The sequence below is a fragment of the Gossypium raimondii genome, chromosome 4 (genome assembly GCF_025698545.1).
Source record: "Gossypium raimondii isolate GPD5lz chromosome 4, ASM2569854v1, whole genome shotgun sequence".
NCBI lineage: Eukaryota > Viridiplantae > Streptophyta > Magnoliopsida > Malvales > Malvaceae > Gossypium > Gossypium raimondii.
The window spans coordinates 13,058,506-13,081,063 of NC_068568.1; the positions used below are offsets into that span (position 1 = coordinate 13,058,506).

At 32.7% G+C, this 22,558-nt stretch overlaps 3 protein-coding genes across 3 annotated transcripts; 2 read left to right on the forward strand and 1 right to left on the reverse strand.

The window, feature by feature from the left end:
* The first annotated feature begins 9,232 nt into the window (after positions 1 to 9,232).
* LOC105780740 (organelle RRM domain-containing protein 2, mitochondrial) lies at positions 9,233 to 11,520 on the forward strand. Its single transcript, XM_012605229.2, has 3 exons — positions 9,233 to 9,481; positions 10,914 to 10,982; positions 11,106 to 11,520. Exons 1-3 carry the CDS (start codon positions 9,367 to 9,369, stop codon positions 11,339 to 11,341), a joined length of 420 nt encoding a protein of 139 aa, XP_012460683.1. The 5' UTR covers positions 9,233 to 9,366; the 3' UTR covers positions 11,342 to 11,520.
* A 794-nt stretch (positions 11,521 to 12,314) lies between these two features.
* Positions 12,315 to 14,364, reverse strand: LOC105780169 (uncharacterized). Its single transcript, XM_012604337.2, has 4 exons — positions 14,078 to 14,364; positions 13,866 to 13,908; positions 13,229 to 13,552; positions 12,315 to 13,065 (listed from the first exon to the last, which is right to left on the reverse strand). The coding sequence occupies exons 1-4, from the start codon at positions 14,125 to 14,127 to the stop codon at positions 12,634 to 12,636; spliced, it is 849 nt and encodes a 282-aa protein (XP_012459791.1). The 5' UTR covers positions 14,128 to 14,364; the 3' UTR covers positions 12,315 to 12,633.
* A 5,203-nt stretch (positions 14,365 to 19,567) lies between these two features.
* Positions 19,568 to 20,904, forward strand: LOC105779027 (uncharacterized). The gene is made up of 2 exons (XM_012602779.1): positions 19,568 to 20,033; positions 20,720 to 20,904. The coding sequence occupies exons 1-2, from the start codon at positions 19,568 to 19,570 to the stop codon at positions 20,902 to 20,904; spliced, it is 651 nt and encodes a 216-aa protein (XP_012458233.1).
* The last annotated feature ends 1,654 nt before the right edge of the window (positions 20,905 to 22,558 follow it).

Genomic DNA, 22,558 nt, shown 5'->3' on the forward strand with positions numbered 1-22,558 from the left:
GTGTAGTTACTACTCTAGAGAGCAATTTGCTGAGGTGTAGTTACTCGCGTATCCGCATCTGTTTATTATAGTTTATCGGGCTAATGGATTAAAGAAAAAGAAAAATGACTGTGAAATGTTAGAAGCCTAATGTTCAAATGGTTATATGATGAATAGATTATACAAATGGTATTGAATTGTGGAATCTATGTTTATGGTACTATATTCGATAATATATTACTGTTGAATTGCTATATTTGTAACACTCCTAACCTATCTCTGTCATCGGAATAAGGTTACGGAGTACTATAATTCAATGCAAGACATTTACATTCAAACAGAAATAATTATGCAAAAAGAATTATATCATTCAATAATTATTATAATTTGAAATAAAAATACATTTATGGGCACTTAATCGAGCCTACGGGGCCTTAAAAACAGTTTAGGAACATTCCGGGATCAATTTGAAACAAAACAAAAAATTTTGGAAAAGCTTGAAAATTTTGAAAACATGGGTCACACGGCTGTGTGGACAGGCCGTGTGATAGAGCCCAAACCGTGTAGACATTCGAAGTCTAGACACACAACCATGTCCTGGCCCGTGTGTCCGCCCGTGTAAGTATTCAAAATAAGGCCACACGGTCATGTCGCAGGTTGTGTGCCAAACCGTGTGTATATTCGAATTATGGATACAAGGTTGTGTCGCAGGATGTGTGCTAGACCACACTCGAAACTATTTTGAGACACACGACCATGTCGTAGACCATGCCTCAAATCGTATGAAAACCTGCACCTAAAACAATAATGACACATGGCCGAATGACAGTCCGTGTCCCAGGCAGTGTGCATCAAAATGTACCTTAAAAATCAAGTTTACCAAAACATAATGACTTGGACATCAAGTAACTCAATTACCATAATTTAAACCTACTCAAAACTCAATTAAACAAGCTCAAAACATGTCAAAGCATTCAACCAAAGTTCCTAACCAATGTGCCCTCATAGACACCACAATTCAATAGCTAAATCAATATTACATTTCAAACCAAAGCATGTGTACTCAAAGTACTCGAACATCATTAAAATTTCATACCAAAACACCACTCCTATCAATCCATATTTTAAATTCTCATAGCACACTCTTATATAAAACTTATACCACATATACTAAACAAATGCCATACATACACATATACCAACCAAAACATATTCACTAGTACTCAAAATCTATTTGAAGACAAGCATCACTCAATTTTAACAAATTCACAAATTACCAACATAAGTTCAATTCACCTATTACATGCCATATAACCCAAGTTAAACATTCAAAAACTACCACAAGATTTTCAGATAGTGTGCTTTTTTTGAGTCAATTCGATCGTCCGTTTCTATAAGAACGTATCTACAAGAAAATAATAGAAACAAAAAAAGGAAGCTTACTTAAGCTTACTAAGTTCCACAGATTAAAAAACTATTAACTTATCAGATAATCTTATCTAATACAGAATATAGAAAAGTCATAAATTATAATCCCGTCATCCATAATCAAATCACGGTGATTTTTAAACTTAATTACAAATAGAACAATCAAAACAATTACATTATACCATTGAAAATAAACTCGATGAACGTTATAACAGACTTGGATACACGGTTAACCATCCAAACACACCAAAACACTCAAATGAGCTAACCATCCAAGAACACGCTTGGACATCAAGTGCCAAGCCCGTAGGCTAACATCCCTCTGAAACACACCTCGGCACTGAATGCCAAGCCCGAAGGCTTTACATCCACCCCCAGAACACACCTGAATCACTGTAATATAACGCGATAGTTCGCAACAAATGCTAAACTTCAATATATTTAGTAAACAAGAATAAAACTGAATCATCATCTCAACATCAATCAAACTCGTACAACGCGCAATATAACATATTGGCATGCCAATTGTATCCTATCCCACGTTTATTGGTTCACTTATTTATCATATAACAACATTCAATATGATTCCTATCTCAAATCAACTCACTTACTACAATTCAACACTTTCAAGTAATTTAGCAATTTCAATTCATAAATAATTAAATGTTTAAATTATACTAAAATTTAACCTTACGAACTTACTAGGGCTAAATTGCAAAACAGCAAAAGTTCAGGAACTATTCCGCTACTTTCTCTTTTCCTCGATGATCAACTTGCTCTTGATCTAAAATACAATTTATTTCAACTATTAACTTGTAATTCATAAACTATTCAATTCAATACATATAATTACTTATTTACACTTTTACAGATTTGCCCCAAACATTTAATTTTTTTATATAATTTAGTCCATAATACTAAACTAGCCAATTCCACAATTAATACATAAACCCAATCTTGTCGAATATTTAACCCTACAAATACAATTCTAAAATTTGTCATGAAATCCCTCTCATTTACAATTTTAATCAGTTAAATCCCCAATTTCAAAATGTATAAAATTTACTTAATAAAATAACTCAAAATCCACATTAAGCACCCAACAAATACTCTTTCAAGTAAAAATCTTCCAAAACCATTAACGGTAGACTTTCTAAGATTTAACAATTTCTCAAATTAATCCCTAAACTAGTTAGATATCAAGACAATGATCACAAAAATAAAAATAAATAAATAAAACATCAAAAACAGGCAAGAAATGTCTTACATGCAAGGACTCAACACCAAACAAAGCTTGAAGCTCTCCCCCAAAAATGGGATTCGGCCAAAGAAGAAAACATGATAAAGATGACACATTCTCATCTTTTGTTTATTTTATTAATAAATTACTAAAATAACCTTTAAAAATAATAAGAATTTCAAACTAACCAAGCCATCATCACCCATTATAAATAATATGGTCTAATTACCATAATGATCCTCCTTTTCAATTTTTTATCTATTTACTCATTCAACTAAAAGAAATCTAACTTTTGTATCTTTTACAAATAAGTCCTTTTCACTAATTCTATCTAAATGATAAAATTTCTTAACAAATATTTAATACAACACTCTCGACCTCGTAAATATTAATTATTTAATATTTACAAACCGACACGTCAGAGTTGTGTTACTATTTCTGACACCACTAAAAAATGGGTTATTACAATATTCTCGATTATACGATAAACTCTTCTTATTGTTGTGAAATGATATGTGAGGCAATATAGTGACAAGTTAATTAGTATGATATGTTTAACTTTAAATCAAGGTAAGTTTATCACTTTAATACCTATGAACTTTTTAAGCATTCGAAATGCTTACCTAATTGTTTTTCCCCTTTTTTGTAAATTGGCAATTTGCGAAACACGTCGATTGGATCACCTTGAAACTCACATTATCCTGCTATCGAGTCAATAGACTTTTACTCATTTTAATCTCAGTTATGTGTCATTTACATAGGAGTTAATATATGTGTTTACTTTGAATGATAGTTTTGATTTGATCCTTGATTAATGCTTGATTTTGAATTGTTGATGGTCATGTATAAATATGTGTATGTTTGGGAATATGTTAAGTTGCATATGTATCCTATGAATGGAAAATGTGGAAGTCAAATTGTATGGCTAAAAAGATGGAATTAAATGGTAAAGTATGCTTGAATGGTATTGAATTCACAAGTTTAAATGGCATGTTTAAATGTCTAATTGATGCATAATAGTTTGGTATATGCTTTGAATTGGTTTTATGTAGGTTTTTAAGTGTGCTTAAAGTCACCCTTTGAGTTTGCATTGGTTTAGGCATGAAAAGGGACCAAAATGGAAGATTTTGACATATTTGGCACTGAGGTATTGATACCATAGGTGAAGGTATCGGTACTTAGTATATTTTTGAATCGATTTTTCAAACATTGAGTCCCAAAATGGTATCGATACTGGACTAAAGTATCGATACTTAAATTAGAGTATCGATACTTTACAAAGGTATCGATACAATTGACCTTTGTTTCATTTTTACAAAAGTAACAAAATCGTAAAATGGTATCGATACTGGAATACACATCGATACTTTGAAAAAGAGGTATCGATACCATATGACAAGTGTTGATACTTGTGATTTAATGAAGAATTTTCTAATCATTGAAACTACAAGTGTTATTGGTACCATTTCAGTGGTATCGATACCTAATCTAAAACTTTAGAAACTTTACAATTTGGTCCCAATTCATGTTCGAATTTAGTGTTTGTTTACATGTAAAAAGTTTTACAAAAAATGTTTTCTACATTTTCTTGTGTTTGTTTCACAAAAAACAACTTGGTCCACAGAAAATTATTTACAAGTCAAAGTAAAATAAACTCTTTTTCCTATAAGATGACTTACCCTTTTGAAAAGCTTAAGTCATTTTCTAGAAAAGAGCTCCTCTATAGATAATTTTATTTTTATATAAAAATTAACTTAAATCAAGCTTAATATTATTATATTGATAATAAATGTTATTTTTAAAATATTTAAAATTATTAATATATTAATATAAAATATTATATTTTTAATATTATTAAACATACATATTTAATTATTTATATTAAGTCATATAATAAATTATTAATATAATTTATTATTTTAATAAATTATTTAATATTTCAATTTTATTTTAATAATAATTTTTTAAATAATAATTTTAAATAGTATTATTCACATATTATTAAAAATATTCAATATTACTATTTTAATAATAAATATTTATTACAATTATAAATATATTAATAATAAATGTTTTGTAGTATAAAGGTTAAAATATGTCATAAGTCTATGTACTCTTCACAAATTTACAATTTAGTCTTTATACTTTTATTCTCAAGAATTTAGTCCTCTACTTTTGATTTGAAAATCAAGTCCAATTATTGACATTGTTAAATTTTTTGTCAATTTTATTGATGTCACATTTTAAATAAAAATATTCACTTGGTAGTCATGTAACTAAAAATGATGTTGTAATGAACTTGAATTTAACAAAATATTTTTAATATATGCAAAAATAATGTAAAATATAAATTTATAGATATAAAATAAACTCAATTAAACAATTTGTTTCATTGAAAACAACTTTTATGAAAGATTTTAAGAAATCTGTCAAACAACAAAAAATATTTTACACAGATTCATTCAAACACCAGGAAATATTAACTTTTCCAAGAAAGTAAGTCATTTCTCAGAAATCATTTTTCAGGAACCATTTTCAGTGAAACAAACAGACCCTTAGTAATTGAGCTTTTGTAAGCTCGATCAAGTCCTGGAAAAGATTGTATAACGTACTTATGAAATGTTTTGATTATGAATTCTTGTATTATGGTGTAATTTTGATTATTACATGTTGTAATTGTTTTGGTATCAACTGTAGCATTCCGTAACTCGGACCCAACGACCGGGTCGGGCGAGGGGTGTTACATCCACCTTATTTCTCATCTGTGGACCTACACGCCACCATAAGAAAGCAACATCAGTAAAATACATAGCAACAATATTTACCTTAGTAGCATCATCAATGATGCATTTGGCACGAAAATATTGCTCAATTCCCCACAATAAGTTGTCCACATGCTTTGCAACTTGGCCCCATTGAACTCTTTCGACTTTGAGACATCTACCTTAGGCTTAGGTGTCGTAGCCAACACTCCATTACCCAAAGCAACTTTGTAGATAACGAGCTCCCCCTTCAAGTTCTTAATCTGTTCCTTCAAGGCCGACACCATGGCCTTGATAGCATCATTCTTCTTAGTTAGCTCACCCACAACGATATTGAAGACCTCTTGCATCACATCCACATTAGCACTGAGGGCCTTTGTCACTTGTTCCTTGATTTGGTCTTGCCTCAATTCCAGCTCTGTTGTACACCCATCAACTTTCTCAGGTGTCTCCCTTACATCACCCATAGGGTCATCAAGTTTAACAACCCTGCCTTCTAAAACTAACAACATATTCCTAAAGCTACTAACTTTCTTGCCCCTACCACGGGCCTCTTTAAGCTCAACCAGCTCGTCTACTCCTTTCGTCATCTCAACCGTCACCTTCAAACCTTAGCTCGAATACCAACTATCATGGGGATAAAACTTAAGTCTGGCAAACCACATGGCCTTATGCGATTTCTTTACTTTAAATCAGCTTAAGTCAACCAACTCTCGAAAAGTGAAAATTCCCTTTGAAATTCTCTAAGGCACCGAAAATAAAGCGGAAGCAACTCAAAAAATAAAGGAATTTGAATTAAATAGAAAATCTATAAGAAAGCAATGCACACAATGTGTTTGAGTAAATTCTCTCAAATATATTTTTTAACTATCAATGGGATGATTACAAATGAAGGCGAAGGCCTCTATTTATAGTTGAGCTCCCCCAAATTCAACGATACAGATTGAATTACATCAATGACTAAGATTAGTGTCTATCTACAATATGAGAGTCCTAAGGGATTTAAACTCTATACAATCTTATCCCTTAATATTTACAATAATTACCCTTGTAACTTTAGTTTTATTGGAGTGTTTCACAGGGCCACCAAGGCAAGGCTTCAAGTAAATGGGTTTCTCCATGTGTTCCACAAATCGGGTCAGTTCAAATGGGTCAAATGAGTCCCATTTAATCAGTTGAACTTCATGGGATGCTTTGTGTGCATTCATCACAGGCTTTGATCCGTAGCCCGTGACATTAGGAATTAGATTACATTTTGCCATTTTACTCAAAAAATGGATATATTAGCCCTTATATGTTAGATCAAATAGCAACTAATATTTTCTGTTAAAAATATCATCTGTTTTTATTGTTAAAAACCAGTGTGGGTAAGGGAATAATTAGGCAGTTACACGTGGTGTGCCACGTGCACCTCATACTAATGTATAATGACCAGTTTTTAACAGTAAAAATGGATAGAGTTTTTAACAGAAGTTGCAATTTGCTCTTTAATCTAATGTACAAGGAATTTTTTTAGTAGAGGGGGACAAAATGTAACCCGACTCTTAGTATAAGGACTTTCATGGTACTTTTACCCAATATAATCCTTTGGCAGCCAATAAAGTTGGGCTTTTAAGCTTGTAATTTTTTTTATATTTTAATTATAATTTTTTTTTAAGAATTGAATATGGAACAACTTTAGATTCAGATAAATTTATGCAGATAGTTTGGTTTTCCACATGTTTTGATTTTATAAGATTTAATTTTTTAATTTTAAATATTTTTAAATTTAAACGTGTTATTTATAATATTATTATTCGAGAGTCAAAACTCAAGTCAGAGCTAGATCTTAGTAAATTTTGATGTTTTCAAATAGGAATTATTTTGGATTTATATCATTTTATATGAAAATATTAAAATTAGATATAATTTAAAATTGAAATAAAACAAAACTTAATAATTCAGATTTAGATTGAAATACATTTTGACTTGATCGATAGTGATAAGATTTTTTATATATAATTTATTTAATTAGATTGATGATTATATGATTATATGATTAATGTCATAATTCATTCAATTGCACTAGCAAATAAAGAAATGTATATTCTTTTTTTTTTTTGAACCAACAATACTCTTAAAATTACTTGTATATCATGATGTCATTAAATTCATACGTAAATTGATTCTGATTTAATAATTCGATTATGTTCATATTTAGGAAAATCTGTATGCACATAATATCATTGCACTTGTACGTAAACAATTTGATTGGATCATTAAATGTACAAATTATGATTGTATGATTAATAGTACATTTATACATAGTTGGATTCAACTAAACAACAGTTACATTATTAATTATATAATTCATTCGGTTAAGTTGGTAAAAGTAATGATTGCATGATTAAGATTAATATAATTCATTCATTATATTTATGCAAAGTTGAATTAATAATTATATAATTTATTGGATTACGCTCATAATTAAATACACGTGATTTCATTATGATCGATTGAATTGATAGATTTCATTTCGTTTAAGTAAAACTTAATTTAATGAATTATAAAATTAATCGTACGCTTATAAGCTTATACAATTAATTGTATATTTCATTTGTTCACGTTTCTATCTAGCCGATTGAAATTGAATGTTTAATTTCGGGCTGACTAAAAAAATAATTTTAAATCCAGAAATCAAGTTCAACCAGTAATTCAGTTTGGTTGTTCGGTTTGGTTTTAGTTAAATGATGTTATCGGATCGCATCAATCCAGTTTAGTTTCGGTTTATTTCATTAGACACCGAAAAGTTTAAAAATAAAAATGATTTAAAACTTTCAAAAAAGGGTTCAATATTTTTTTTACATATAAGTCTAATATATAAACTCATTTAAAACCCAAAACAAAACTCATTGTTTCTAAATTTTTATCATTTTATATATTTTATAATTGAATAAAAAATAACTTAAATCCAATTTCAGTGTCAATCTCTCACGAATTCATTATTTATTTATTATTTTGTGAAAACTTTCAAGAATTTAAGTGTTCATCCTTTTTACTTATTATGTATTGTATTCTTTTTCTATTATTATTGTTGTTTAAACTTTAAAACATTTTATTATATTCTTAAATTAATTTAAAGTTTAATTATATTTTTAATAAATATTTATAATTATAGATTTTGCAAATTATTTTTAGATAAATACGTTAATTGAGAGTTTATGTGTAATTGAAAAAATAAAATTGTCAAATAGGGCCTAAAAGTGAAAGAAAGATAATTTTATCCAATTAAAGTTCAAAAATCTAATCCCAAAATAATATTATCTAAATAACGTTCAAAATTTCAAAATCCAAAAATAATATGGAAATCCGAATCGAACCGATTTAGTATAATTTGGTAATAACCGATTTCTTATATTTATCGATTTGGTTTCGGTAATCACAATTAATTATACTATACATTAGATTTAATGTATATTCTATTGTTTTGCAATTGTAATTAGATTATTAATTCATTATATTACATCAAATTTGGTTGGGCAATTATTTTTAGTTTTTATTTATTTTGAAATTTCCAATTGTTTTGTTAATTATAAAGAATTTATTTTAATATTAAAATATATAATCATTCATTTTAAGCAAAACAAAAAAGTGAAAATTTGTCATTGCAATAATATTTATCCTAATTTATAAAGTATAAATTAGTTGTAAAGTATTTATGTTATTAGTCATTGGAAGAATATTTATCCTTAAAGAATTTTATTATATATAATTGTTTTATTTCCTCTATATTATAAAAATGTTAGAAATAAAATTAGTTTATTATTACTCCAAACTTGGAAAACCGTCACGTCTTTGCGGGGGGTTTACCCTTCTTTCAACATTTTAAACTCCTCCTATATAAACCCTTAAACCCTAACCTAACCTAGTTTGGCTCCTTTTTTTTCAACGGCCGTCGGCTATATCGTCTCCGTTCCGATGGCTTTGGCTTCCAGGCTCCGCCGCGTCTTCACCGTGCCTTCCACTCTTTCTTCTCGGTTCGCTGCGATTCGTCTGAATTCGACTCTCACTTCCCCCAAGCTCTTCATTAGCGGTACTTTCTCATTTCCTTTGTTTATTTATTGGTGATTCCTTGGTTGACACTTTCATTTCCTTATTGTTTGTTTCAAATTTAAAAAATTGAGATTTTGATTGGGTTAATGAAGAAGTAAAAGAAAATTGCATGAAAAATGGAAAGCCTCTTGTAAAATTAGGGGAAAAGTAATTTAGTAATCCAAAATAAATGCCTTAATAAGATGCAAAGAGAATGCTGAGGAGCGAAAATTAGAGAATGTATCCCCTTTTCTATTGAATTAAACATAAAGCATGCATCTGTTGGGGCTAATCAAGGTTTACAGGCATAACCCTATTATTATTACAAACTACCATTTCTAATAGAGGATGAGCTAAAAGTTTGGGTTTTTTGTTTCTTTACTTATTTAGTCTTTCCACTAATAATTTAGCACGTGCCTTGCCATTTGTATGAATGATTGCAGTTACTTTAATGGTAGATGAATAAGGGATTGAAATAGAAGTATCTATGGTGTTGTGGCATTATGACACTGTGCCTTTGGACCTTCCCAGTCAAGGTTCCAAATTTCGGAATCATCTTTTGCGGTTTTAGCAACCCTGAGGAGTCCTTGAAATGCAATTGTTGGTTAAGGGCCTTTAGTCAACGTTAGAATCTAGCATACACTGAAATAACATTCAGGATTACTTTTTGTTTATGTTTTATTGTTGCTTTTATGGTAGCGTTTGAAAGGGAAATTTTCATGTATATCATGTTCATCTGAGTCAGAAATGTGGGTGAGATGAAGAACGAACAGCATTCGTGGCAGGAAAGCTCTGACATTGGGTTTGTCTCTGATATTATGTGGGTCAGATGTGTATTCTCACGCAAGTTATTGAAAGTGAGAGTTTGTAAATGCGTATGAACAGAAAGTAAAGCTCCTTTTGTCCTTTCATTTTCACCTTTCCATTTAACCCAGGATCTTGTCTTTGAACCCTGTATAAATAACTAGAGCTGGCATTTACTTTAACAAACAAGAAATAAGGGAAAGGGTATACTAGGTGCCCACTAGAGTTCCCTCATGTGCTTCAGTTTATTTCCGGATTCAAAGCCTCTTTGTTATTTACTGAAGTGTTTCTGGGAACTCCTGTTGACATCTGAGATTGTTAAAATTAGGATGCGGACAGCATTGAGTCTAGTGTGGATGGTAGTAATTAAAGGGATGAAACGCTAGTTTTATAGCTCAATGGCATATTGAATCTCACATATTAGTTCTCCAACAATTGGTGCACGTTGAAATTTTAGCTAGAATTACCCTTCTTCTCCTTAAGGTGGTTGTGTTCATCTGGAGTGAAACAAAGAAGAGAACTTGACATTATTTTCTTGTTCTTAAATTTTTTTTTATGGTTCCATTCATCATTGCCTGCTGACACTTTTTGATCATAACCCCCCTCCCCTTTTCCGGTCAATTGAACAGGTCTTTCAAGAGAAACAACAGATGAACAGTTTAAAGAGGCATTTAATCCGTTTGGCCAGATTGTTGATGGTTTAATTTAACCCTTCCCCGTATTCTCTTCTCATATTTTGTCTTCGGAATTATGTTTCTTCTCTAGTATCATACTTCTTCGTGCTGTTTTGTCCTGATATATTGCTTTAAATGATCTTGCAGCCAAAATTGTAAGAGATAGAGCCACGGGAAGGTCGAAAGGGTTTGGTTTTGTTACATATACATCCATCGAAGAAGCTGAGAAGGCTAGAGAAGAAATGAATGCTAAGTTTTTGCATGGATGGGTTATTTTTGTAGACCCTGCCAAACCAAGGGAATTCAAACCTACACCTAGATCTGAATCTGGTCCTTCTGAAACAGGTTTTAGAACAAACAAAACTGTTGGATGGTGCGGGTAGTTCAATTTATGAAAGATGAAGCCATACAGGGATTAATTGAATTCTTCAAGTAATAAGATATAAGGTAGAAATTGAATCAATGATTTCATCATTCGGGATGGGAAAGTGAAAACACCAATTTGTACTCTTAATATATTTCCTCGTTGGAACTGTTAATTGTATTGTTCTAAGTTCAATTTTGTCTTGGATCCCACATGATATTTCTCTTTATGAGATCATTTTTATGGTAATAAACGGAAACAACACAAATATGGCAACTGAACAATAACGGTATGATTGCCATGTAAAGAGGATTCCCCGTAGAATAAAACAGGCCATAGCAGGTGTCTTTGAAGAACATTCGAGTTTTAACTTTGTAGGATTAATATAATAAGTTTATGGGATAAATTTCAATATTATATATTAATTTTAATTTAATGTGTAATTGTATACATGAATTTTGATTTGATTTGATGTAATTATACACGTGAAATTTTAATTGTGATTTAAATATATATTTGAAATTTTAATTTTGATTTAATTTGCACATTAAAAAATAAATACATAAATTTATTTTCATATTGAATAAATATAATTATTTATGTATGCAATATATAAATATAAAATGATGTTATATTAATAATTGTGTTAATAATTTGTAAAAATTAGATCAAATCAAAATTTTATATATAAAATGCATAAAATTAAAATTTATGTATATAATTACACATTAAACCATAATTGATGTATAATTTTAAGATTTATCCATAAGTTTATCCAAGAAGATACTTTTTATTTACTATATAATACAAGCTGTAATATTTGGATTTTATATTTCGTGTTTTCTTTTCCTTTTTTTTTTTTTGGGGGGGGGGGGTATGTATGGTGTTGAGTGGAGGGGGCCATACATAACTCTCTTTTGAAGCCTATATTTGTGGCAAGAGGCTTAAAAAAGAATCAGATCCGATCATAATGGATTCAGAAGACAGATTCCTAGATGAAATGCTATGTTTAGTTCACAAAGCTAATAATAAAAAATAAGAGCATAAGATTCCAATACAATCTCACTGTCTACTATTTGGATCAAACAAAATATACTATTTCACAAAGCAAGAAGGCAATCAAGCTGTTCAAGTGCTGCCTCCTACACAGCACAAACAGCGCACTGAACAAAACTTTCAAATCCACACCATTATCAAAAAGATCATAGCATAGCAAATTGCAACCTAAAGGCAACTGTTCAAATATTCATACGAGAGGGCAGAAAAAAGGGATTATTTATCTACAGGAACCGTTAAAAGCAAGAGCCTTAGTCATAAAGCCTCCGCCACAGAGTAGTGCATTCTAGTGAGTGAATTTTTCAGATAACTAGTCCCACAGTAGGGGTCTGTACTGCCAACCTTAAAACCATCAAGGTTGCCTGAGGCATTGTTGACTACCGTGCCATGAAGCTCAAGTGGTTTGTAGTTATACCACTTATCCAAACTCCCACCACCTCTGTGAAACTGTTTGTTGTCTTTACCACCACCACGCAAGGAGTTGTTGCCCTTGTGCCATTTCTTTCCTTTTTTCTTCTTATCATTGTTCTTCTTCGACTTCTGCTGCTTTTTGCCTCTAACTGTGTGCAAAACGGATGTTGGAAGAGGATCATAAACATCAGGGGCCCATGTCACTGTCAGCTCCTTAGTTGGTAATCCCTGTTTTTGACGGCTACCTTTGAGGGCAGACACTAGCTTCAATGGAGTCTGTTAAGGGGTAAATGACTGTAAGAAAACTTTAAATGAACCTAAGGTCTACTAAAAGATTCTAAGAAGCTAACAAGACCCATCATCCACTGCATTGATAATAGAATGTTAGAATCATAAATAGTACATTCATTAATCTAAAGAGACTCCTAAGAACACTTACGGGGAAAGAAGCTGAACAGGACCAAGATGACTGCGCCAAATCCTCTGAGAATAGCCACCTCAATGAAGTTTCGATTTCATCAACATCATCTTCAGGAGTAGAGACTCTAGTAGATAATGAGGCACGCTTGCCTAAACACTTCTGTGGAGGTTTGCTTTGATGTCCTTGCTCAAGTAAATCGTCCACACCACTCGTATCACCCCCAACACATTCTTTCAAACAAGCACCAAGTACTGCCTGTTTAAGGTCACTCAAATCATCTACCTCTCGGGAACCCAACATGGTCCTTTTATAACACCAATGAATACAAACAGTCCTAGCTAGCTGCAAAAATTCACATTCCATTGTCACAATTGTTAAGCGGAAAAAACTTATGGTCCCAGGTAGAATATCGTACATGATACATAATACTGAAATTAATTATAAATCAAGCTGAATAGTTTTCGTATTATTAATTTAAAATGAACTCAAATTTCAATCACTGTAAACAAATAGACTAGGAAAGAACAAAATTTCACAAAAAAAAAATGCGGGATTCATCCTTTGATGAGCAATATTCATATAACATATTCAAACATTCATCATGGGTAATCCACAAACAGTGCAAAACATTAAAAGAAAATAAAGAACAATATACCTTTCTAAAGACGGTTACAGCAATCAGTTGACGAGCTTTAAACCTAAGATCACAATCAAAATCAATCCCAAATCTTCCAAACAAGCTAGATTCCTGTTTATTGCACGGTAAAACAGAAGAATCGAGAAGAAGACAGAAAATAGAGAGGAAATGGAAATAAAGAAAAGGGGGGGAAACACTACAATTGATGGGAAAATGTTAACTAAGATTACCACGACGATCGCTCTTTTGAAGATGTTTCAAACGATGGGAACATAAACATAAACCAACATGAGAATGAGTGGAAGAAGGGATCAAAGGGAGCAAAATCGATTCAAAGGGTAACGAAGGCATATTCTCTTCCTATGCTCTCCGAAACCCCCCTAATTGTGTGAGAAAAAAGACCCTATTTTTTTTTTCTTTTCGTCTTGGATCGATCGAGATTTAGACAGAAAAACCCTAATAGAAGTTGGAACGTGAAGAGGAAGACAATGGGATCAGCGTAGGCGGAGAAGGGTCAGGAGTTGATGATGTCCTATATATATATATAAAAACATAATATAAGGAGGAGAGAGAAAAAGACGCGTTTTAGCTGTAATTGAAACCAAATTATAAACGTACACGTTTCAATCATGGAATTGTACTTTTCTCTTTCTGGGGGCAAAAGAATGGTGGCTTAATTGTAATTTAGGACTTTAAAGTATACCTTTTTTTCATTGTAGTACTTAAATTTTTTGATCCAATTAGATACTTAAATTATCAAGACGTTAAGGTTTTTAGTCCAAACCTAAACAGACGTTAAAGAAAAAAACATTGAGCCAATCACACGATGCCATGTCAAAGACTTGTGTATTTTCATTAAATAATTTTGATTAAATCTTAAAAAAATTTAATTAATCAAATAAAAATATATTTTTAATTCTCCCTCTCCCTAGACCCTCTTCCATTTATCCATAAATAAAAACCCAAGAATAAATTTTTACAGAACCAATGAATCTAAGAGACCCTCTCAGCGATTTACCCCTTATAAAAAAAACTTTATATATAATAATTAAATATTTAAAAAATTAAATTTTCGTCTCCATCAAATTCTGGGTAATTTTTCATCTTCGTCTATATATAGAATATTAAATATGTTATCCCAAATAATTAAAAAAAATATGGATTGTAATACCCGATTTTGCCCCGGGTCTACTAAAACCCAATAATAAAAAAGGAGATCCAAATGTAACAGTCCATTTACAATAAAATAGGCCCAAAATTACAAACCCCAGTGGCCCAAAACAGTTTCAGAAATCCCTAGGGTTTCTAGGGTAAGCTTCAGCCGCCCCAGCCAAGACCCGCACGAGCCGAATCTCCACGCCTTCACCTGCACGACAAGAAAGGCAACAAAACAGAATCGGCAGAATAACAAGGAAATCGGAGAAAAATCAGCAAGATGCATTAGAGATTTCTTTCCCTTTTTTTTTCCATTATCTGCTATAAAAGCAGACTCGAATATTGTAAAAAGGGGGGATTCGAAATCAATAAAAAAAACGAGTATTTTCACAACACAAAAACAGCAGAATACCAAGAGAACAAAGATCAATCAAGGAAAAAATTAAAAGGTTGATATTTTTTCTTTCTTTTGTTTCTTTTTAGATTTTATTTTCTTTTCGCATTATATTACAGATAAATAATAATAATAAAAGGGAAACGAGTTGAAACGTACCTGAGATCTGGTCGTGCGCCACTGTCGGAGGTTCCCTCCGTTCGTCAAGGCCACGAAAACCCTCCAGGGGTGCGCTCGGGACGCAAACGGAAAAACAAAGGCCGAAAGGCCATTCCATTTGCCCTTTCGTTTCAATTTGTAAAGAACCCAAGCCGGGTTATTACTTTCTTTTTTTTTAAGGAAAGGGATCTAAAAAGGGGGGAAAATCAGATTTTGGGCCTTCTGACACGATGGAGCTACAATGAATGTCTTGAACCACCATGTGCTTCATGGCGCCATAGGCCGAGTAGAGAGAATGAGAATAGGGTTTTGAAGTTTTTTAAAACGGCGTGAAAATGATTTTTTTTTCAAAAAATTTTAGTTTAAATAAAGGTACTAAACGGTACCGTTTTGGGAGCGGTCTTAAATGTTAAAAACGGTGCCGTTTAGGCTTGGACCGACCTGGGCAGGATCCGCGTGTTTTTATGCGGAGGGGTAAATTGCGCTTTTAGCCCCTCTGCTTTCTAAGGTTCTTTCAATTGAGTTTTCTTTTATTTTAAATTTGCCCCTTTAATTTATTTTTGATTTCAATTTAGTCCTATTTAAATGGCGCCGTTTTAGAGGAGAAGGGAAAATTTCCTTTCCAGCCCCTCTATGTTATTTGCGTGTTCGATATAGTCCTTTCATTTTCATTTATTTACGGATTTAGACCCTAAAATTTTGTTTTTAAGTTTGATTTAGTCCCTTTTCAGTTTTTTATTATTATTTTTATAAATGTCATTATTGTTATTAAATACCATTGTTATTATATGCCCATTATACTTTAAGTTTCCTTTTTATTTTTGTTGTACATACTTGCATATATATTTTAAATTTACCCAGTTTTACATAAATAGTTTTTTTATATATTTTATAATTTGTATATACATATATATTTTTTATAAATTTTACAATCCATATTAGTATATATATAAATCCATATGTATGTCTTTTATACTTCATAATTTTAATGTACATATTGTATACACACCTTATATTCTTTTTTTTTATAATTTTGTTTATTTCCTTCACTTGTTTATTTATTTGTGCTTTCATTTATATTTTAAAAATGTCTTTTTTTTGCTCATCTACTTGATATTTTATATGTCATTGATTATTTTTCTTATTTGTATTAATTTCGTTTATTTATTGTTCATATTATTTCCATGCCATTGTTGTATTCATTATTGTCATTTGTTAAAGCGGCATTTATTCATGTATCTAATGTAGCATTACACCGATTTTTTTACTCGAATTCTTAAAAATAGAAAACTTTGAAAATAAAAGTAATACTCGTATTTAGGATCTTCGAGAGAATTGAGCCCTAACGTATTGGGTTCCAATTTTCTTCGTTGAATCTAATAATCGAGAATGCTCTTTAATCAAAAATAAAATAAAAAGCTCATTATCGGGAATTCAACACGTTGTGTCCTAACGCATTGGATGTGACTTGTTGATTTCTCGAGATGAAGATTTTTTTTAAAAAATATATAATAAAGGCAATATTCAATGTTTAGAATTTTGAGAAGTTGTGCCCTAATGTATGGGGCTGCGATTTTTTCATATGACTTAAGCAATTGAATATTCTTTTAAATTTTATTGCATGAGTCTTTTGGACTAGCTTATTTTTGAGGAAGTAGAATATCGTGCCCTAACACATTGGGTGTGACATTTTCTTTCTCCAAAATGAAAAGAGTCTTAATAAGTAACTTTTTTTATAAATTTTTACTAAGGATCGTATTTTTCAACTCTCGACATTGAGACACTAATTAATCAACTAGGTACCAATTTTTGGGTGTTACGAGGGTGCTAATTCTTCCTCGTACGTAACTGACTCCCAGATCCATTTTTTCTAAAACTCGTAGACCAAAGTCGTTTTTAGGTGATCAATCACACCTCAATAAAAGATTGGTGGCGACTCCCAATTTTTCGTTTTTAAATCGATAACTAATTTTTAATTTTTTTTTCAAAAAATTGGTTTCGACAGCTTGGCGACTCCACTGGGAATACAAAATTTTAGAGTCAAGCCACAAAGTTGATCAATTTCTGTCTTATGGTCGAAAAAAATAAATTTTAAAATTCTTGAGATCCTTTTGCATTTATTATTTTCTTTTTCAATTGATCTAAGTACTTTAGTTATTTTTGCATTATACATTACATGAGTTGGATGATTTTTACCCTCTAAGTGGGAGTGAGAAACTATTCCTTCGTGAGGTTTTCACCTCCGTATTGGATAGTGGATCACTTTCGGGATACATCTGTACCTATGCCTTCGTGAGATTTTCATCTCCGTATAGTCATAGGGAAATGTATTCCCCTGAACCAAACTTGATCAATATGAGCCTATAATGGGTAAAGATCGAGGAATCTGTTGGTTCGGGTACCTTTTCCCTAGAAGCCGAACTTCATAAAATGAACCTTAAGAATCCACCTTAGGTAGAACTACACTGAACCCTAATAGATATCTGAATAGGTGTTTTACTATTTCTTGATTATATTTTATGTTTATATATGATACTGACTTTTTTGTATTTTATTTTGATTGCATGACATGACATTTCATTTCATTATAAAAGACGTCGGTTCATATTCAGTTGCTAGATAGAAAGTTTATCATGGAAAAGGGGTTTCTTGATAAAGTGGAGGATAATGGGGCTGTCTGAACTTGGTCTGAAACAATACAGTAAGAGAAATGCGATAGTTTGGCTAATGGATATGTATCGGAATTATGGGACTTTACTCGCATCAGTGTAACTCAAAAAAATTTGCAAGAGTTGAAGGAAATCTGGGACCAGTGGAATGACGAGGTTAGACAGCTATTTTATAATAATAATGGGGATTTGCCTTATTTGCTTGATGTGAAGGTAGACAAGCATTTGTTTCGAGCCTTCAACCAATTTTGGAATCCTGCTTACAGCTGCTTCACATTTGGGAAGGTCGATTTGGTGCCTACGATAGAAGAATATGTGGCTTTACTTCGATGTTCAAAGTTTCAAGTAGACAAAGTCTACTCGAGAGCTATAAATGTGCCAACCTTTTCGAAGAAGCTAATGAATATAACGGGGATGAGTGAGCAGTGGGTTGCTGCACGAATTAAACAAAAGGGGGATAGCAAGTGCATTCCTTGAAAGAGTTTGAAAGATTTAATTTTAACACACCCAGATGTGAGGAGGAGGGTAGACGTCTTTGCTTTTAGTATATATGGCTTAGTTGTCTTCCCTAAAGCTTTGGGACATGTTGTTGAAGCAGTCACCGATTTATTTGACCGACTTGATAAGAGGGTTACACCAATTCCGATAATTTTGGTAGAAACCTTCAGGTCATTTGGTGCATGTTGGAAAGCGGGAGAGGGTAGATTCATTAGATGTGCACAGCTCCTACTCGCGTGGTTTCACAGTCACTTTTGGAAGGTTGATAGGGTTTCGTATCGGGTTTTCTCTGAAAATTATTTGCCACTAAAGGAGATTGTAGCCATACCGATCAGAAACGACATTTCGGAGGAGAAGTGGATGATAATTTTTCAGAATCTTCAAGAATATGACATCGAGTGGAGAGCCCTTGGTTGCTTCCGGATGAGATGCTGTATAGATGTGATAATTTTGATTGGGTTCCTCTGCTTGGAATTTGGGAAGCTGTTGGATATGTCCCATTGCTAGTGCTAAGGCAGTATAGGTCAAGGCAATTTATACCTGCGACCCAAGGAATAGCTGATTGTGAATTCTCATACAGGGATGATGGTTATAAAAAAAAGATTCAAGAGATATCCAGTGCATGAAAACAAACTCGCCGGATGAAGAGGTTAGCCGTGGGTTCGATGACAACTCTTGAGTATAATGAATAGTGGGTTAGGAGGATCAATGATAATACACCCAAGTCAAATCAGGAAAACAGCCAGTCAATAGAGGAATATTTGCGGGTCGTCCCTTCTGAGTTGGAAATCATAAGACAAGATTTTGAAAGAAGAAATGCGGATTTAGAAAAGAAGATAGAACAAATGGAGGAAGAGAAGATGAACCTAAGATTAGACATAGAAGTTCAAAAGCTCGAAACTGAGAAATTAAGAAAAGGGAAAAACAAGACTGAGGAGGAGTTGGATAGTTTGAAGACAGATTATAAAAAGTTACGTCTGTCAATAAGAACTGTCGAGCTGGAAAAAACTTCAAAACAGTGGCGTGCAGAAATTCGAGAAGAAAATGACAAAGTCAATAGATGGGAACAGAAATTCCAAGAGGTTCAGACACGAAATGAGGCTTTAGAGAAGAGTTTGTCAGAAAGCCAAAAGGAAAAATACAAGTTAAAGGACAGGGTGACCGAGTTGGAAAGATCTCTTCGTTACTCTGCAATAGAATTGAGAGCAAGCTTGAGCAAGATTGAGGAAATGAAGAAAAGAATAGAAGAGTTAGAAACGACATTGCAAAACTGTGAGATCCGGATCGAGTACTTGGAAGTAAATGAAAGTCGTAATAATGAACAGCTTCACTACTTTCAGAATCAAGTTAGAAGCAGAGATCATATTATGGGGGAAGCTGTGGTCCAGATTCGAGAAGTAGCTAATCGCATACAAAGTTTAGTAGTGCAGGCTGACATGCTGAACGTGAAGTATGAATTAGATTCAGATCAGGGGCAAGAGTTATCTTTGTTACTTAGAAAGATTAGAGTTCTGAGTATTAGGACAAAGCCTTATTTGTAATTCACTTTATGTAAAAAAAATTATTTTCTAGTAAAGTTTTCTTAAATGGAATTGAATCAAAATTGACGCCTTTTTTGCATTCATTTCATGCATTGCATTGTCTCATAGGCATTAAAAAATATTAAAAGATTCTAATTGATATAAATCATTCCTCAGTTAATCTGAAAACCAACCAACCTACCAAACACCACTACGGTACTCAAGCAAAAACTAAAGACATGGACTAAAGGATAGAAAAGCTAGAACAGTTCTAAAAAGAAATGCAAGATCAGCTTCAACAACAAATGAAAAAGCAGCTCGAGAAGATTCAGCAGAATATGATGGACAAAATGATGGAATCTCAAGGGAATATGATGACTCGGTTAACTCAGTTGTTGACTGGAGGAATTGATAAAGGAAAGGGCTCTGTGCTCAATGTTGAAGAATGAGACAGTGAGGGACCTGTTTATCCCCCAGGCTTTACCCCTCAGCATGTTGAGGTATATCCGCACAAATCTTCTATCACCATCAAGCCTCAGCAGTTTCAGGCCGGTGCTTCAATGCCAATGGATTTTCAAGCTGGATCAGGCTCTAACCCCGGAGACAACCTTGTTAATCCTGCTATCTCTGACTTCGATGAAACAGCTGGAAAAGAAAAATAAAGGATGAATTGCCAAAAAAGCTAGAAGAAAAGTACAAATGGCTGGAAGAAATTTTTAGAGCGATGGAAAATATTGAGAGCTACCATGGGATTGATGCTAAAAAATTGCGCTTGGTTCCGGATTTAGTACTCCCTTACAAGTTCAAAATGCCAGAGTTTGAGAAGTACAATAGAACTAGTGGCCCCGAAGCTCATATTACCATGTTTTGTAGGTGGATGACTAGGTATGTTAATAACGACCAACTGCTGATACATTGTTTCCAGGATAGCCTCACAGGGGCAGCATCTAAGTGGTGCAATCAATTGAGCCGTACCAAGATTAATTCATGGAGAGATTTAGCACAAGCATTCATAAAGCAGTACAGTCATGTAACCGACATGATACCTGATAGAATCACTCTACAAAACATGGAAAAGAAGCCCAATGAAAGTTTTAGGCAATATGCACAGAGGTGGAGGGAGGTTGCCGTCCAAGTTCAGCCATCTCTTTTAGAAAGAGAGATGACAATGCTTTTCGTTAACACATTGAAAGCCCCATTTATCACACATATGTTAGGAAGTGCCACAAAAAGCTTTTTTGACATAGTTATGAATAGTAAAATGATAGAAAATGCTATCAGAAGCGGGAAGATTGATGCTGGAGAAAGTGGCAGAAGGTCGGCCTCGAAAAAGAAAGAAAATGGGTCAACAACACAAGTTCATATAGCAAGGGTTATTCAAAAATGATTACGGTGAATCAGCCGAGAAAGGTGGCTATTAACCAACAAGGATCATCAAAACACGGATCCAACACAAGAGAAAACACGGAGAAGCTTCAATTTACGCCAATTCCAATGTCGTATAGAGAGCTGTATCAAAATTTATTTGATGCACACATTGTTTCCTCTTACTACTTAAAACCTCTACAGCCTCCATACCCCAAATGGTACGATGCAAACACACGATGCGATTATCACGCAGGAATCACGGGGCATTGCATAGAAAATTGTACTGCGTTTAAAAAACTGGTTGAAAGACTCATAGGCATAGGCATTGTTAAATTGGATGATTCACCCAGTACAGAGAATCCGTTACCTAGTCATAATGATAATGCAGTGAACATGATAAATGGAGATATGGGTAGATGAATCAATGAAGATATAGTAGAAGTGAAAATTCCTTTAAAATGGGTCTGGAAGAAGATGGTAGAGAGGGGGTTGTTGGTTCTAGAAAAAAACTTTGGAAGGGTGAAAAACTACTGTGAGTTCCATCACGAGGAAGAACACGAGATTCAAGAGTGTATAGAATTCAGAGCCTTAGTTCAAGGCATGATGAATGATAAGGAAGTAGAGTTCTATGAAGAAGTTAGAGAAGAAGAAAGTATATGCGCATCTGAATACACGAAGGTTTCAAAAGTAACTCATCCTGTAGTCATCATTTCACAACCAAAAAATGATGAAGTGAAAATACCAGTAATGCCAAAAATCATAATTAAGAAACCTGCAACTTTTTCTTACAAAGATAGTAGGAAAGTTTCGTATAACTATGAGTGCAATACAACTGTCCCTGGAAAGAAGATTATAGAGGATCAAAGTATGAGTTCTTATCCAGAACCTGTGAAGGAAAATGCCATAACAACGGAACAAAAGAGTGGGAAATTAGCTGAGCCTGTGTTA